At 37.0% G+C, this 16,814-nt stretch overlaps 2 protein-coding genes across 2 annotated transcripts; both read right to left on the reverse strand.

Moving 5' to 3' along the window:
- Positions 1 to 942: 942 nt before the first annotated feature.
- Positions 943 to 12,109, reverse strand: LOC145846253 (SCO-spondin-like; the record flags this gene model as incomplete). The annotated part of the gene is made up of 25 exons (XM_082953131.1): positions 11,894 to 12,109; positions 11,545 to 11,711; positions 11,174 to 11,381; positions 10,726 to 10,999; positions 10,248 to 10,465; positions 9,933 to 10,135; positions 9,665 to 9,845; positions 9,279 to 9,477; positions 8,958 to 9,103; positions 8,379 to 8,754; positions 7,987 to 8,135; positions 7,507 to 7,734; positions 7,192 to 7,300; positions 6,881 to 7,011; positions 6,393 to 6,647; positions 5,948 to 6,131; positions 5,623 to 5,738; positions 4,998 to 5,171; positions 4,482 to 4,637; positions 4,071 to 4,238; positions 2,744 to 2,899; positions 2,237 to 2,539; positions 1,780 to 1,938; positions 1,381 to 1,536; positions 943 to 1,095 (listed from the first exon to the last, which is right to left on the reverse strand). Coding segments are annotated over exons 1-25 (4,737 nt in total), but the record flags the coding sequence as incomplete, so codon positions are not given.
- A 256-nt stretch (positions 12,110 to 12,365) lies between these two features.
- Positions 12,366 to 16,312, reverse strand: LOC145846254 (uncharacterized). Its single transcript, XM_082953132.1, has 8 exons — positions 16,229 to 16,312; positions 16,065 to 16,083; positions 14,757 to 15,070; positions 14,089 to 14,278; positions 13,508 to 13,683; positions 13,205 to 13,302; positions 12,912 to 13,048; positions 12,366 to 12,622 (listed from the first exon to the last, which is right to left on the reverse strand). The coding sequence occupies exons 1-8, from the start codon at positions 16,307 to 16,309 to the stop codon at positions 12,366 to 12,368; spliced, it is 1,272 nt and encodes a 423-aa protein (XP_082809258.1). The 5' UTR covers positions 16,310 to 16,312.
- Positions 16,313 to 16,814: the final 502 nt, after the last annotated feature.

The raw sequence follows: 16,814 nt of genomic DNA on the forward strand, positions 1-16,814 counted from the left end.
CTTATTTTCACTAAACTTTATAATTAGTCATAATAGTTCAAAACTTGTCAATTAAACTAATATTTAAGCTCAAAACTTTCGTTAATTTTCAACAAAGTATTAATCACCTCTATAAATTATAGTTTTTAGTTTGTTCGAACATCAAAAAAAGTCAACGCACATAAGCTTAATTGGTCATCACAAACAAATAAACATGTTCTGTTTGTTATGGCTTATCGCGATGTGTGCACATAAACAGGGGCGTGGTACGATGTTAAATTTCTCAAACTTGAAATAATAAGCCGGCAGTTTCGTGAGAAAGCCGATACCTAATGCAGTTGCAGCAGTGAGCGTAAGAGGCGCTCATTATAGTTTACTGAAAGTAATTGAACGCCAATTACATTGTTTTCACCTGCATTACGAATAAACCAGTAGTCGAGTTGCACGTCGGCGTTGCAACAGTTTTTATTTTGTTGAAAGTAATTACGAGAGAAACTGAAACTTTGTAATTTGAGAAATCACTAAAACTTTTTTAGATAGAAAATAAACTGATGCTTCATACATCTAAAGTTAAAATTTAAATAGATATGTTTATGTTTACAAGTTGAGTATAAGCTTACAAATTACCGACTGGCGCGAGTCGCCAATACACAACAGCGGCGGCAATTTTATTTAAATAATTACGAAATGAAGCTGAAATTGTGTAACTTGAGATTGCATGAACTTTTCAAAAGCCAAAACGAATTAAACAGTCTACGTTCAAAAAAATTTTTTCTACTTTTAAGTTTCAAACGTAAACTTTTGTATACAACGCACAGATGACATTCCTCAACCATAAAAAAAACGTAAACTGTTCGAATAAATTGCGCCTAAAAATTATAAAAATGAGAAGTTATGCTTTTACCTTGACTCGATTCAAGTTTGATAAAAAAAAGTCACACAAAATCAATTATGACGTCATACCTGTCCGTTGCAGTATCTCATTTCGGTCGACGCGCCGACGCAGTTTCCTTCTCCGATCTGCCCGTCGCACATCCTGTCCCTCGTCTGCTCTCCGCCGCCGCAAGTGGCGCTGCATCCGGTCCAATCAGACCACAGCATCCATCCGGGGCATGCCTGCGATTTGTATTTTTTATAACATGTTTTAAATTTAAAAGTGTACAATTTTATGCTGAAATGAGTTAGATATCAAAAAGTTTAAAGTTAACTCTTTTTTATATAGTTCGTTATGGTTTGTTTTTTATAATTGAAAAGCTAAAATTTATGATCAGGTGTAAAAGTTTGTAAAAATTCTGAGCTGCTTGAAAAACTTTTGAAGTTTAAGTACAGCAAACTATAAAAAAAATTAATTTTTTAAAACTACTTTCTCTATAACTAGTCAAGTATATATCAAAACAATACCTGTTCGTTGCAAGCTTCGGTCCTCTCAACGTCTTGGCTTCCTCCGCACTCGGCGTTGCTTCCTCCGTTGCACACCCTGGTGGAGGTCCTCATTCCTCCTCCGCAAGATCTCGAGCAGATGCTCCAGTCGCTCCACTGACTCCATTTTGGACAGCTCTGTTAAAAATATTATTGAGTTAACTAGTTGCCTACTTTTATTGAAAAAATATTAATTGGTATTTGTTTTAATAAAATAACGTAGTTAAAGTTTAGTATGTTATGTATAACTAAAACTTGAAAAATTATCTTTACGAAATTGCAATCTTGATTAATCATTAAGTAGCAAATATTTTTTTCAAATACTTTAAAATTATAATGTAGTTAAATTTGTTTTCAATCTACGATGCTAAAACTACCCACCCTCAAGTTACAGGTCTGTTCCTCTGAGTTAGGTCCGTTGTCGCAACCCTTGTCTCCGATGGTTCCGTTGACGCAGGTTCTGAACCTGAACCTCATTCCGTTCCCACAGCTTCTGCTGCAGTCGGCCCACTGTTGCCATGTCGACCAACTTGCGCATGGCTGTGTGAGAATTTGTTGATTAAGTAAAAATAGCTTGATAATTAAATTGCAAAAAGCTGACTTTGAAATAAATATTGAATAAACCTTTACTTGTTTCTATGAAATATGAAAAAGAAATAAATTACAACTTTGAAGTGAAATTTTCTACAATTAGTTAGTTCAAATTCAACTCAGTCCAAATGATTATATTGTTCATTTATTGTTATTAGCATTTTACTATGAAACACAAAAGTTGAAAAATACAGTAAACTTTTGATTTAAATTATTCCAAAACTAATTTTTCAAATTCAAAACTCACTCCCAACGAGCAGGCGACTTCGTTGTACTGGGACCCGATGCATCCCAGCTGACCCACCTCACCGTTGATGCAGAACCTGGTGATGGTGGTGGTGCCCTCCCCGCAGCACGGCGTTGGCGAGGTGAAGGGCGACCAGTAGGGGCAGTTCATTTGGACGATGCACGTGGACGTCTCCTGCTCCATTCCGGCGCAGTCGACTCCCGCCACCCCATCGACGCACTCGCGCGACCTGGACCTGATGCCCTCACCGCAGGATTCGCTGCAAGCGGAGTACGCTCCCCAAGATGCCCATGCCGGACAAGCCTGTTAAGTGTTTATTGTCTTGAATTTGCAAGACTTTGTATTTTTTTTGTAATTTCTTAGGACTGTTTTTTTTTATTAATATTTCAAATTTATATACTATTGCTTAAAATTCAACAAATATTCAACCAGTTTTTCACCTAAACTTCCTTTTTTTTTAGTATTGAAAACATCTGCACAAATAACTTTAAAATACCAATCACTTACCTGATCGTTACAGGATTTCTGTTCGATCCTGACGCCCTGGCATCCGGCGTCACCGATCCGTCCGTCGATGCACTCCCTAACTCTCTCCATGATTCCTCCTCCGCACGAGACAGAGCACATGCTGAAGTCGGCCCACTGGCTCCATCCCTCGCATTTCTGTCGTTGTCGAAGCGTTTGTGTGACGTTATAGTTAATATAACTTCTTGGTTTTATTTATAAATTTTCTACTTGGTTGAATAGAATCGTTTTTTACTTTTCAAGTAGTCTCGGATTTTTTTATTTTGCGCTACAGTGCACTGTAAATATTTTTCATGTGTCATAATTCACTTTTGTACTTGTTTAGACTTATTATAGTTTTTTTTTGTTATTCAAAATATTTAATAGTTCTAGTTTTTATTTTAGTGTAATATTGGTAAGTTTTTATCAAGTTTATGAAAACTTTGAAAGTTATTAATAGCTAAAAAAATTTAGAATATTTTATTCTACGTTTAAGTGTAAAGTAAAAGTACAGCTGCAAAAGATTGAAACACTTTTGTGCGGTAATTTTACCACCCGCGTTAAAACATGTGCTTACGTAGGTAAACTAGAATGAGTGTTTCAGTTGCGATGTGAAAAATGCAATAAATCAAAAATTAAATTGGTAAATTTATGCAAAAAAAAATTGATCATACTTAGCGCAAGAATACGTGTTATTTGCAACGAAATCGGTGTAAACAAAAACCGCAGCAGATATTCGCTCGAGGTTATGTTCAATAAAACGTGTGATCAATTTAAAGTGTATTGCGAAGAATTTTCATGAGTTTGCAAGAAGTTTATAAGTCGGAGATTGCTTGTTGATAAAAGCTTTTTCAAAGTTAAGTTTAAGTAAATTACCTACCTCAACAAAAATGTACACTTTATTTTTAATCTTAAAATTTGATACTATAATAAATAAAGTTTTATTAAAAAGTGTTTCGCTTTTTTTATCATTTAAGTTGCTATACTCCACGTTTTTTAAACGAGCTTTAAACGGAATGAGTTTAAAATGTATATAATAGATAATTGATATATAGAAAACTAAAAATAAAGTTTTTTAGAGTGTAATTTAACAAGAGAACAGATACTAGTTAAAACTTTATTTCAAGTGTTTTTATATTTTGTAAAATCAATAAAACTATATTATTTTTTTTGTGATCTTTTGTTATGTAAACTTTTTGTTAAATTTGAGAAATTTATGTGCTTAATAAGTTCAATCAGAAATTTATCAGTTCGATAATTAGATATAATGCGGAAACTAATAAAAATCTTGTCTTAAGTGTTATTATTTTTATTGTTAACAAACACCAACCCTGTTGTTACAGGCACGTCTTTCTACAACCGGGCCTTCCCCACATACGGTAGTGTCCTGGTTGTTCATGGGCATGTTCAAGCACTGTCTGGTTCTCACTTGGTTGCCGTCACCGCACGATGCCGAGCAGTCGCTGAAGTCAGACCACAAGCTCCATCGTGGACAGTCCTGTTTGAGAGTTGACAAGTTTAAAATTAATGACAAGTTTTGCAGTGAAATGAAATGATAAAGCTGTTTTAGTAGTTTAAGAACGATAGTCAATACAGAAGTTAAAGTAAAAGTAAAAATAATAAAAAGTATATCGTGTGTACTTAATTAAAAATATGTTTTAAGGAATAACAGAACGTTTTATGTTTAGTTTGTACATAGTTTTGAGATGACTTTTTTTCTTTAACATTTCAATCAACTTACGTTGTTGTTGCACATTTCCATGTCTGTGGTGCTTCCCTGACAGTTTGGATCTCCCGGCATGCCACCGACACACGACCTTGCCCTCATTTTAGTCGCTGTTCCGCATGTGGCGTCGCACTGACTCCACATTCCCCATTCGCTCCACCTTTCACAAGCCTGTGAATAAAATATTTATTGCTTGCGGCTTGCTTTTAAATTAAAAAAGTGCTTTTTAATTTCGTGATGGTTAACAAAAACTGCTAAATTGAGAGTAAACAATTATTAATAATTTGCAAGTCTTCGACTTACGAAAGCAAGAAAATACTGTTTGAAAAACAAAGTAAAACATATTGGTTAAGCTTAGAGCGAAAATAAGTTATTTAAAATATTGCAACAATAAATCAATAAACTGTGGCGTACGACTCGATGACTGAAAGGTTCCTTTGTACAACAGGTCCTTAGTCCAAATTTTTGAGCACTTTTTTTATCGTTCTATTTACAGTTGTACTAACAATAAAATCAATAAAATTAAAATACCTGTTCGTTGCAGTTCTGGTACTCGACGCTCGGTCCGACGCACCGGGGCTCTCCCATCTCGTCGTTCTGGGAGCACTCCCTCGTCCTCATCTGGGTTCCGCCCCCGCACCTGTCGCTGCACTCGCCGAACGAAGACCATTGGAGCCAGTACGGGCAGTCGCCGACGACGCACTCCTGTGAAAAGTTATCAAACAGTTACAATGTGTAAGTTTAAAATTACTTATTTGAGGCTAGGTTTTGATAAAAAAAAAGTTTTCAGTTTTGTTTTTAGTTCGTCCACATAATTTAGACTTTCCTGGCATATGTAGAGGTTTTGGAGCTTATATAGTAATAAAAGGTTTAAAATTATAATAAGTAAATTTAAGTCAAAACTTTCAATAGATGATGTTGGTTAAGAAGTTGCTTTTTAGTAATTTTTCTAAACATTTGCTTACTGCATACTTTTTTATAGTTCTGAGAATAAAGTATTTAAAACACTTTAAAAATAAAATTTTTCTTAAGTCACTTTCTTAAAGCTTGTGCTTGAGGCACAGCTTGCTTAAAATTTTATTTCAAACTTTTAAAACTCGATCTTTGCAAAGTAAACTGTACAATGTATATATATACTATATATATATACACTCACTTCAGTTTCTTCGAGTGCTGACGCGCAAACCTCGCTGAGGCAAGCTCTCGATCTCGAGTGAAGTCCTGATCCGCAGGTGACGCTGCATGTTGACCATGCTCCCCATTGTCCGTATTCTTTATTGAAAATATTAAGATAATTTACTGTAATATCATTTTTAGTAATAAGAATGTGCGAGTTTAACGATTAAAACAAATATATTTTTTTTGAAACCCAAATTGTTAAATTATGATGTTTGTCTATTAAAATGTTACAATGGTAAGAAGAAAACAGAGCTATGATTTATCATTTTTACATTGTAACTTCTATCATCAAATTTCCTCACCTTCCTGGCAGATTTGTCCCACCAACTCGTCTACGATCTCGTCAGCGGTAGCTGGATCGAGGAACTTGTTGAACGAGAACACATTGTCTGAGGCGGGTGATGAAGCGATACCGTTGACTTCCTCAGGATTCCAGGTTCTGCTGGTGGCAACCACCATGATCCTGATACCGCGTTTTTTCAATGCCTGAATTTATTTGATTCGTTGATTATTATACTTAAAAGAAAAAAATTAAATAAAAATAAATAATGCATTAACAGATATTTTCTAAATAGATAGTTTACTAATTATTATTAACTATCAATAAAATATAATAATATTATATGTCTAAAATTTCAAACCTCTTTTGAAAGAAAAACTGCGTCCTAAATTATTTACACGTTTTTTTATTTAAAATTTTTTATTGATCTTTGACCATTTTATTTTTCTAACTAAAAAAATTCTCACCTCGGCCTTGGCGACGGCGTCGTCCTGTGACTTTCCGTCGGTGAAGAGGATGACGACGTTGGGGATGTCGGCCCTGTCTCCCCTGTGCTTGTGGAAGTACACCTTGTCGGCGTAGTTGAGCGCCCACCCGGTGAACGTGCCCGACAGCGAGCTGAAGTCCATCTGCTCGAGCTCCTCGATGACGAAGGACTGGGAGACGGAGCGCGAGAGGTACCACAAGGGGGTCACCCTGCTGCTGTATTGGAAGGCGAAGACCTGCATATTGTAAGAGTTGAGTTTCACGTTTAAATTTTAATATTTTATTTATTTATAAAACAAACAACTATGTACTAAATGTTTAAGTTGTGATACAAATTATAAGTTGTAGCCGGTTTGAATTTTATATTTTTGTAAAATACAAAAAGTGATCAACTAGAAACAAAACAACTAATTGAAAGTTTTTTTAGTTTTTTTTATTCGAATAGTGACCACAATATTTTAAAGCTTACCCTGTTTTCGTCTTGACTGATGGGAATTCTCTTTGAGATTTCAATGACGAATTTTCTCAAGTCCTCCTTGTTCTTGGAGTGGATACTGGAGCTGACGTCCAACACGTAACCAATATCGTGTGGTTTGCATCCTGTGTATTATAGTATGATGTGTTTAATTGTGACTTTCATTTTGTTTGGCCTAGGTTTTGATGCCTGATTCAAGCGTAAGAAAAAAAAAACAACAGAAGTTTATAATTTAATTTTATACAATTGTTAGCAACAAGTACTCGACAACAAAAATACTTTTCATACAATTATTGTCAGCTTACCAGTTAATTGTCCACCGCAAGACTGTTGGCTGCACTGTCTTCTGTCGACAACTGATCCCATGCAGTTTCCTGTACCGGCCTCTCCGCCAATGCAAGAACGTTCACGTTGCTGGAAATAGGAAAATAATTGATAGTTGTTGAAATGCATGTTTTTGCTTTATTTGATAGTATTTAAAGGTTTTACTTTTTTTAGTAAGTATGTTAACATTGGACTATAGAAAACTGTTTTAACTTGGATTTGAATTCATTTTTTTCAGACTTTTATTAGGTTCTTTTGAATAGCTGTTTTAATATTTACCAAACAAACAATCTTACCTGAATTCCTCCACCGCAGGTGACGCTGCACGCGGTGAACGCCGACCACTGGCCCCAGTATTCGCACGCCGCAAGCTGGCAGGCCTGGTAGTTGTTGGCGCTGCCCGGGCAGTCCACCCCTCCGATCCCGTTGTCGCAAACCCTCGTCCTCATCTGGGTTCCCTGGCCGCACGTGACCGAGCAGTCGCCGAACGCTCCCCACATGCTCCATTGGGCGCACATTGGCGGCTGTGTGGTTTTATAGTCGTTAAAGATTTTTATGGTATTTATTTACACTTGGTTCATTATATACTATAACACAATGGTCTCAAAAATGGCAAAAACACAGGCATTTGAAAAACTGTTTCAATAATTTTTTTTTTATTATATCTAATTATTGTTAGGCTAAGGTATCAAAACCTAAGATTTTAATCAACTAGCACAAGTTTAAAAACGTTAAAAAAAATATCAAAAAATTTATTTAACTAAGAATTTTCTTACAGTGTTCATGCAAGGTCTGGTTTCGAGGATGAGCTCGGTGCATCCGTCGAGTATTTCACTCATGATGCACGGGCGAGATCTGGTCTCCATGCCTCCCGGGCCGCAAGTAACAGAGCATCCGCTCCACGCAGACCATCTGAAAGGCTCGTCTGCAGAAAATGAAAACTAATTAGAATAATGTTCTAGTTTGCTGTATAAATTTTAAATAATAGTATAAAAAATAGTATTTTTTCAGACGGTTTTTTAAATTGAAAACATCAACAAACAAGATAGTTAATTAAGTTTTACCTCAGATTTCAAATAGTCTACAACTCATAAAATTTTGATAACTTAACTATTATAGAAGATATATATATATATATATATATATATATATATATATATATACTAACCACAAGGTCTGTTGACGCAGGGCTGGGTCTGGAACGCGTCGCCCATGCAGCCCATCATGCCCTGGTCGCCGTTGACGCACGTCCTACTCCTGGTCATGAACCCGCCGTCGCAAGTCTGCGAGCACTCGCCCCACTCGGCCCACACGGACCACATCGGGCACGGCTGCTCCTTGCACGACTCGACCTCCTGGAGGATGCCGGTGCATCCGAGGTCGCCCACGTTGCCGTTGACGCACTCCCTGTTCCTCGTGTGCACGCCGCCGCCGCAGCTCACCGAGCACGCGCCGAAGGAGGACCACTGGCTGAAGAAGGGGCACGGCTGCTCGTTGCACATCTGGAAGTCGGAGGTCGCGCCCTCGCATCCCTCATCACCGGGCTGAAGTTGAAAACGTTAAGTTAATAATTCGTTTTTTCCGGAAAAAATGTCTAACGTTAGTAGATAAAAAACTTTTATAGAGTGTATTTTTAGTGATTTTTATTGAGTTTACGGCTATTTGTAAACCTAGCTATTTCTAAGAAATTGACAAAATAAAGTATAAAAAAATGTTCGGAGTCTTAGATTTCACAAAACAAAATTACCTTTCCGTCGATGCAGTTTCTGGTTCTGAATTGGAATCCGGTTCCGCATGACTTGGTGCAGGCACCGTACTCGCTGAATGGTCCCCATCTGGAGCAGGCCTTGTTGTTGCAAACCTGAACTTCAAAAGCCTCTCCCTTGCAGGAGTCTGTTGGTAAAAAGGCTTAAAGTCAGTATTGCTTTTAGTTAGCAGTTTTTAATCAAGGTTTTTGAAGTTTTATTTTCAATTTTTCTTTTAAATTCTTTAACTTAAAACTTGTTGATTGATCCTGCCAGATGACGCGATTTTAAAGTAAGAATTAAAAGCTATAAATTAAACTCACCAGCTGGAGCTCCTTCTGCGAGGTTGCAGATCCTCTCCCTGCTCCTCAAGCCTTCTCCGCACGACACGGAGCACTCGCTGTACGCCGACCACAGGGTCCACGTGTGGCAAGGCACCTCGTTGCAGTTCTGCAGCTCGGTGGCGCTGCCGAGGCACCCTTCCATGCCCTGGTTGCCGTTCACGCACTCCCTGGTCCTTGACTGTTTGTAAAATAACATGTTACTTTTGTATAAGTTAGGTTGTTTATTAAGATAAAACAAATAAGTAAAATCAATTTTATGCCTAGAAAGTTTTTTTTAATAAAAGTACTTTTAAGGTTTTTACTGTACTTTTGATCATCTTTTCATGTTTTTATAACAACAGTTTTGTTCAAATTCAATGACAAACCTGAATACCGCCGTCGCAAGCTTCACTGCAAGCTCCATACATGCTCCACTGCCCCCAGAACTCGCAAGCCTGCACGTTGCACGGCTGGTTCCTGGTGGCGGATCCGAGGCATCCTCCGAATCCAGCCTCGCCGTTCAAGCAAGTGCGGCGCTGGAAGATGGTACCTCCTCCGCAAGTTGCTCTGTAAGATAAAATGTTTTTGCATAAACTATATTATTATAATCTATCAGTGTTAACTCAGAGGATTCATTTGTTTTTTTCTACTTACGAGCAAAATCCGACGTTGACGTAGACGCTCCACGATCCGCAAGCCACGTTGGAAACGCAGATGTCAGTTTCCATGGCATCTCCCTGGCAACCGTTGTCGCCGGCCATACCGTTGACGCAGATGCGGGACCTGGTCCTTAGACCGTCGCCGCAGGTTTCTGAGCAGACGCTGAAATCGGACCATTGTCCCCAGTATTCGCATTCCTAAAAATAAAAATAGTTTTTTAAATAAATATGGAGGAAAGTGTAGAAGAAAAACTGATACTTTAACTGTTATGTGTATATATCTTTTTTTTTGTACTGAAATTGCACTCACTTTGACTGAGCAAGCGACGGTTCTGGACGCTTCTCCCTCGCAACCGATCTGTCCGACTTCTCCGTTCACGCACGTCCTCGTTTCCATGGCAAATGAGGTGCCGCAGGTGGCGGAGCACTCGCCGCGGGCCCAGACGGACCACGCGGGGCAGACTTGCTCGTTGCAGGCTCTCGACTCGCTGGTTGCTCCGACGCAGTCTCCTTCGCCGACCGTTCCGCCTTTAAATTAATTCTAAGTTAGTTGTGTATTTGTTCATTTGAATATGAGCCTAGTTTGTAGACTTTTATTTCTTTCAAAATGTTCAAATAGGCTATTTCATTTGTTAGCTACATAAATTCCAAATGTAAACATCAAATAATGTCACCCGACTCAAAAACACAACTTAGAGATTTTTAGTATTTTTAACTTGCACAAAGTAATATAATATTGTTCCTTAAACTATAACTATATTACACCGGTAAACATGAAAGCCACTCACCTACGCAGAACCTGTTCCTGGTCTGCACTCCTCCTCCGCAGCTGACACTGCACTCGGAGTAGTCTGACCACACGCTGAATGCGGGGCAGTCGACCCTATCCGAACACCCGATCTCCTCAACGAGTGGTCCGTCGGGGCACAGCATGGGGTTGACTCCTATTGGGAGGCACATCCTGGACCTGGTCTTGGTTCCGAACCCGCAGGTTACCGAGCACGAGCTGTAGTCTCCCCACTCGCCGAGGAAGGCGCACGCTTGCAAGTTGCAACCGATGGTCTGTAACAAAAAAGTTGTAAAAATAAAGTTGAAACTTAAACTGATTTTTTAAAGTAAACTTGTCTTTCGGCAAAATATAAAAACGGTTTTTAAAAGCTTATTCAGCAGACAAGTTTTCGAAAAAAAAAACTTTTTATGATGTTAAATACCACTTTATGATTTTTTTTTACTCACATCAGCAGAAGCACCGAAGCAACCGGCCATGCCGGCTACACCTCCGATGCAGGTTCTGGTCCTCGACCTCTCTCCACCGCCGCAAGTGACCGAGCAGGCGTTGAAGTCGGTCCACTCGGACCATCTCTCGCACTCTTGAGCGTTGCATGAAATAGTCATGTCGCTGTCTCCGGCGCAATCGACTCCAGCAACTCCTCCGGGGCATGTCCTGTTGACGATAAGGATTTAATTTTGTTCTTTAATAATTATTAGGGTAGTTTTAGGGGTATTAGAAACAGCTAATAAAAGAAGAGACTTTTAAACTTAACACTACAAATCACTTTATTTTCATTAAAAAGCTACTCAGAGTAACTTTAAACTAATAAACTTACCTTGTTTTAGTCTGAAGACCGCCGCCGCAGCTGGTGGTGCAAGACGAGAAATCCGACCACTGAGTCCACGAGGGGCAAGCGCCCAAGCTGCACGGCTCGGTGTTGACGGACGAGCCGGGGCACCCGTTGCTGCCGGCCACTCCGTTGATGCAGGTACGTGTTTGTGACTGCAACGAGAGGAAAACGGTTTAAAGAAAAGAAGAAAAAATAGTTGGAGATGAAACATTTGAAGTTTAATAGATAGTTGTTAGTTTACAAATTTTAACTTTCATTTAAAATTTTCATATCCAAACAATTTAAGTTTATTTCATACATAGCTATATTATGTTTTCAATGATAAACTGCTCACCCTGGCGCTCAAACCGCAAGTGGCGCCGCAAGCTCCGAATCCCGACCACGCGGACCACCTCTCGCACTCCTGGGCGTTGCACACCTGCTGCTCGATGGCGTCCTCCAGCAAGTCGCATCCGGGCTCGCCGATCTCGCCGTTGATGCAGATCCTAGTCCTGGTCACCATGCCCCCACCGCAAGTGACGGAGCATATGGTCAGCGGTCCCCAGGGTCCCCACTGGGCGACGTTGCAAGCTTGCGAGTTGCACTCTTCGGTCTGCAATCATATATAGATTGCGCTTTACAGCAATTGGTAACATGTTTTAAAGATGTACTTTTTTTTGTTAATGGCTTTTAACATTCTGTTACTTAAAAAAATACAGATTTTAAAGATTTCTTTTTAATAGTTTAACTCTAGATAGCACTTACTTAAAAAAAAGCTTTTAAGTTTTACTCAAACTTTTATAAAAACAAACTTTAAAAATTACATATTAAATAAAAAAAAGTATTCTCACCTTGGTATCATCTCCGGGGCAGTCGATTCCTCCCACACCGTTGTTGCAGGTTCTCGTCCTCACGGTGATTCCCCCTCCGCAAGACACCGAGCACTGCGAGTATGCGGACCATCCGGACCAACCGGGGCAGGGAACGTTTACGTTGCAGGCGGCGCTTTCCGTGGAGTCCTCCGAGAGGCATCCGGCGTCACCGACGTTTCCGTTCACGCACCTCCTTACTCTTACTTGCACTCCTGGTAGAAATTAGAATCATAAAATATTTATGTTCTCATGTGTTTAATGATCAGTTATTATTATATGTATTATAAGTTTTTGTTCTCTTGAGGTCTTTTGACATTTGTTAAGTATCTTAATAAATCATTTTAAAAGGGACATTGAGGTTATACTTTTTAATAAATAACTGTTTAACTAAAAAAATGTATGGAATGTTTTATTTTTATAAGATAGAAAAAGTTGTGAGCCTTCGTTTTCTACTAAGAAATAACTATCAAATAAAATTTTCATCTAAAACTTCAAGCATACCTCCATCGCAGGAAGCAGAGCAGGGGCTGAAAGCGGTCCACTCTCCGAAGTAAGCGCACTGAGATTCCTGGCAGAGTTCAGTTTCAACTGCGTCTCCCTCACAGCCGATGCCGGCCACGTTTGTGCATTCACGAATCCTGAAAAATATTACATTTTTGAATTTACAGAGTTACTCTTTTATAAAATTAATTAAAAAAAAATTAATAGGCTGTAATTTTTTATAAAACATATCGCTGAAACTACTTAAAATAATAAGGTAAATTAAGTCATGTAAATATCAGTATTAGTTTTACCTAGATCTGATTCCGTTACCGCAGGTGACTGAGCAAGCTGAGAACATTCCCCATGCTTTCCAGCCGACATCGCATTCTGATAACAAGCATGGTTGTCTCTAAAAAGTTTTTTTTTTTGGTAAAAACGTTAAAATTAAAAATAGTAAAGATCTTACTACAGACAAATATTAACTCTTACTTATTTTAACTTAATTCGGAACCATTTTATAAAAGTATAAATAATGTAAATTTATAAACGCAATGTACTTCTTGTTTGTTTAATATCCCAATACTAAACCAATAGTTAAAGTTAAAACAACTTACTTCAACCATGGATCCGGCGCATGCGCCGATTCCGGGCACTCCGTTGGGGCAGGCGCGGAACCTGAGTTGGAACCCGTTACCGCAGGTGGTCGAACAAGCTCCGTACTCGTTCCATTGGGTCCAACCCAAGACGAGGTTCCTCGTTTCCAAGTCGAGACCCGAGGACATCTCGTCTCCTGTTGGGTGGTTGTTATATAGTTAGAATTGATATTTATCTTAAGTCACAATAAGAGAATTAGTGGAGTAAAGTTTTTATATCATTTTTTTTTATTTTATTTTGTATAGATTTTGATACGGTATTAAAATATCAGTGGAAGTTAGCCGAATCGAAATAACATAATTACGTTTAGGTTTTCATACAGTTGTGATTTGCAGTTTTAGTTACTGTTGTATGTATAAAATGTTGTATATATATTTTTTTTATCAATGGTTTATAATGAAGTTTTTTAACAGTAAAAAAGTATTAAAAATAGTTATTAAAATTTGTTATACAAATATAAATGTTACAACAAAATATCAAGATCTTTATAAAATTTTTAAACGTTGTAAGATCTGTTTAGAAAATACAAATGAAAACGAACTCTGCACGGTGATCTTCTTCTCACAGACGAAGTACTTCTCCTCGACGCAAGAGTCGTCGAACCAGCTTCCGAACGAGTCGTACCCCATCATGTTGTCCCTGATCGACATGAACATGCACTGGTCCTCCTTCTTGTACAGGTTGGGCTTGCTGTAGTGCCACTGAGGGATCTTGAACCAGTTGTCGAAACCCTTGAATATTTTTTTGTTGGATACAAAGGTCAATTAGTTATGAATAAACTAGTAATCAACCAGTTTTATAAAACAATTAAAATAAAAAAACTAGTTAAAACGCCAACAAGTTGAACTGAAACTTTTAAGATTATTACGTCTATACACTAAAGTAAAATTGTAAATTTGAAATTAAATATAATGGCTGATTGAATTTAAAAAATTAGTAACCAGTCAGGTTTATAATATAAATAAAACATAGAAATTAGTTAAAATGAACACACAACTTGAAATTTCTATTCATTATTACGTCATTATATCAATATAAGTGTGAACTCATGTACGTGTACGTTGAATTAAATAAGCAAATGTTTTTTAGCTTATATAACAAACTAGTTCGTCAGCGAATATTAAAAAAAAAATCTAAAACGCACACAAATTGAACTTCAACTTTCAAAATTATAACGCCATCACACTAAAGTAAAATCATTGCACGTACCTTGTCGTTGTTCTGAGGGATGGGGATCGCGATCTCGTCGACCCAGTTCCACTCCTCGGAGTCGTCGTCGGACCTTCCTCCGACCCAGAAGCCGATGTTGGAGGGGTTGTCGAAGACGTCCCTCCACACGTACGAGATCTCGCCGTCGAGGAGCTTCTTCATCTCCTCCTTGAGAGCCGCGAGGTCTTCCGTGCTCCTGACGACGGCGAGGTCGGAGTCGTCTCCCTGCGACTGGCAGGCCTTCCTGGCGTCGTCGTAGGTCAGTCGGGTCGTGTCCAGGATGAAGTAGGAGTTGTTGCGCGGCACCGCGTGTACTGTAAGGGTGGTGAGTTTATATATATATATTTTTTTGTATTTATATTTTTGTGAACTAATACATATTTGTATATTATAAATATATATGTATACATATATATATGTATATATATTTATATGTATATATATTTATATATATATGTATACAAATGTAAACAAGTACAGTTCTAATAGTCGTGTTGACTTACATGTTGTTCCTTAAAATTTAAAAGTATGCTGATAAAATAAAGCATTCTTGGTAACAATTCACAACAAGTTTTAAAATTAAAAACTGTTCGTTCGTTGCTAAAATTTTTGCTAAAACTTTCCACAAACAAACTAATAAGTTCTTTATACCAACTTTGTATAGTTTTATTATTGCTGTACTATTTGGTTTCATTTTTTACATTTTAAAATAAATAAATAACATTTTCAGTTTGTAAAAAAAAAGTTTTGAAAAATAAAAACAATTTTAAGTTTAAATTCGCACTAGACAACTTGTGTATTTTTAAGTACAAAACAGTTCTCTTATTCGTTCAAATTTTATTAAAAGCTTAAACTTAATGTTGTTAAATTGTTATACATATTAATTTAGGTTTTCTCATCCTAAGTGAAAGAAAAAAAAAACACAAAAACATCAAAGCATACTAATTTGCTTTCAATTACACTAACAACACAAGAGATTTAGATTACGATTGTGACAAATTACTTCAAATAGCACGTTTTACTAGGCACGTGTTAAACAAACCAAAATAAATTAAGTTCCCATGGAAGTTTGTGTATAAAAACTTGACAGCTTTGAAGGCTTAATCAACAACCTACGTCAATTGAACAAAACGCAATTGTGTAAATTATCGGATTAATTACGCTTTCATTGTTGTATTGTTTTGTGGTTGTTTTATTTACTTTTGTTTTAACCGAAAATTTTTAACACATTTTAACTTTTTTAGCTTTATAAGACCATATATAACTTATTAATTAAATTTTTCTATTGAAAAATAAAACGTAACATACCATCTCTGCTCTCCAAATCCTGTAGAAAATTAAAATTTAATAGTTAATAAAAAGATTTAGTTTGTTATTATTTACTAAAATTCATTATATTATAAATAAAGTAAAAAAATTATTTAAAAATACTAAACACTAATACAGTGAAGTTATTAAGTAATTAAACTTACGTTGTGTTCAGCAATTGTAATCTGAGACAGTAATAGCAAGGTTGCTATAAAGCATAATCCTGACATAGCAGGTGTATCCATGATGGAAAACTGTTGAAAAATATAAAGTAAATATTTATCATACAAAAAATTTCTATATTGAAGAAAGACTTTATAAAGTTGTTAACTTAAGTTCAGTTCAAAATATTAAAGTTTTTATGAGAACGTGTACGATGTAAAATAGTAATATTTTTCAGAGCGACGTGTACATTCTTTTGTTTTATTTAAAACAATTGATCGGTACCTCGCAAAATTTTAATAAGAAACTAAAAGTAGAACTAGATGAATAAATCACATGTAATAGCGCTTTCAAATACTTTCACAAAATTTTAATAAGATGCTAAAAGTAGAACTAGATGAAGTATTTCACATGTAATATCGCTTTCAAACTTTTTGGCTCTTTTGTTCGAAAACCAGTATATAAATTCTTGTGTTTAAAAAAAACAGTATATAACGTTTCGTCTATTGATTACTTAATATAGAAATTCTTGTGTATTGAAATTTTCATTGTAACCGCAATATGCAAGGCAATATTTTGGCGGTCAGA

This window comes from Thalia democratica, unplaced genomic scaffold (genome assembly GCF_965202585.1).
Source record: "Thalia democratica unplaced genomic scaffold, ktThaDemo2.hap1.1 HAP1_SCAFFOLD_359, whole genome shotgun sequence".
NCBI classification, from domain to species: Eukaryota; Metazoa; Chordata; class Thaliacea; order Salpida; family Salpidae; genus Thalia; species Thalia democratica.

Bases quoted from the DNA above. Each gene is read 5' to 3' on its own strand.
- LOC145846254 (XM_082953132.1), bottom strand. From the start codon at position 16,309: ATGGATACACCTGCTATGTCAGGATTATGCTTTATAGCAACCTTGCTA. The intron at 14,279-14,756 runs GTACGTGCAATG...AAAATATTCAAG, and splicing joins TCCCTCAGAACAACGACAAG to GGTTTCGACAACTGGTTCAA. The intron at 13,049-13,204 runs GTAAAACTAATA...AATATTTTTCAG, and splicing joins GGTAACGGAATCAGATCTAG to GATTCGTGAATGCACAAACG.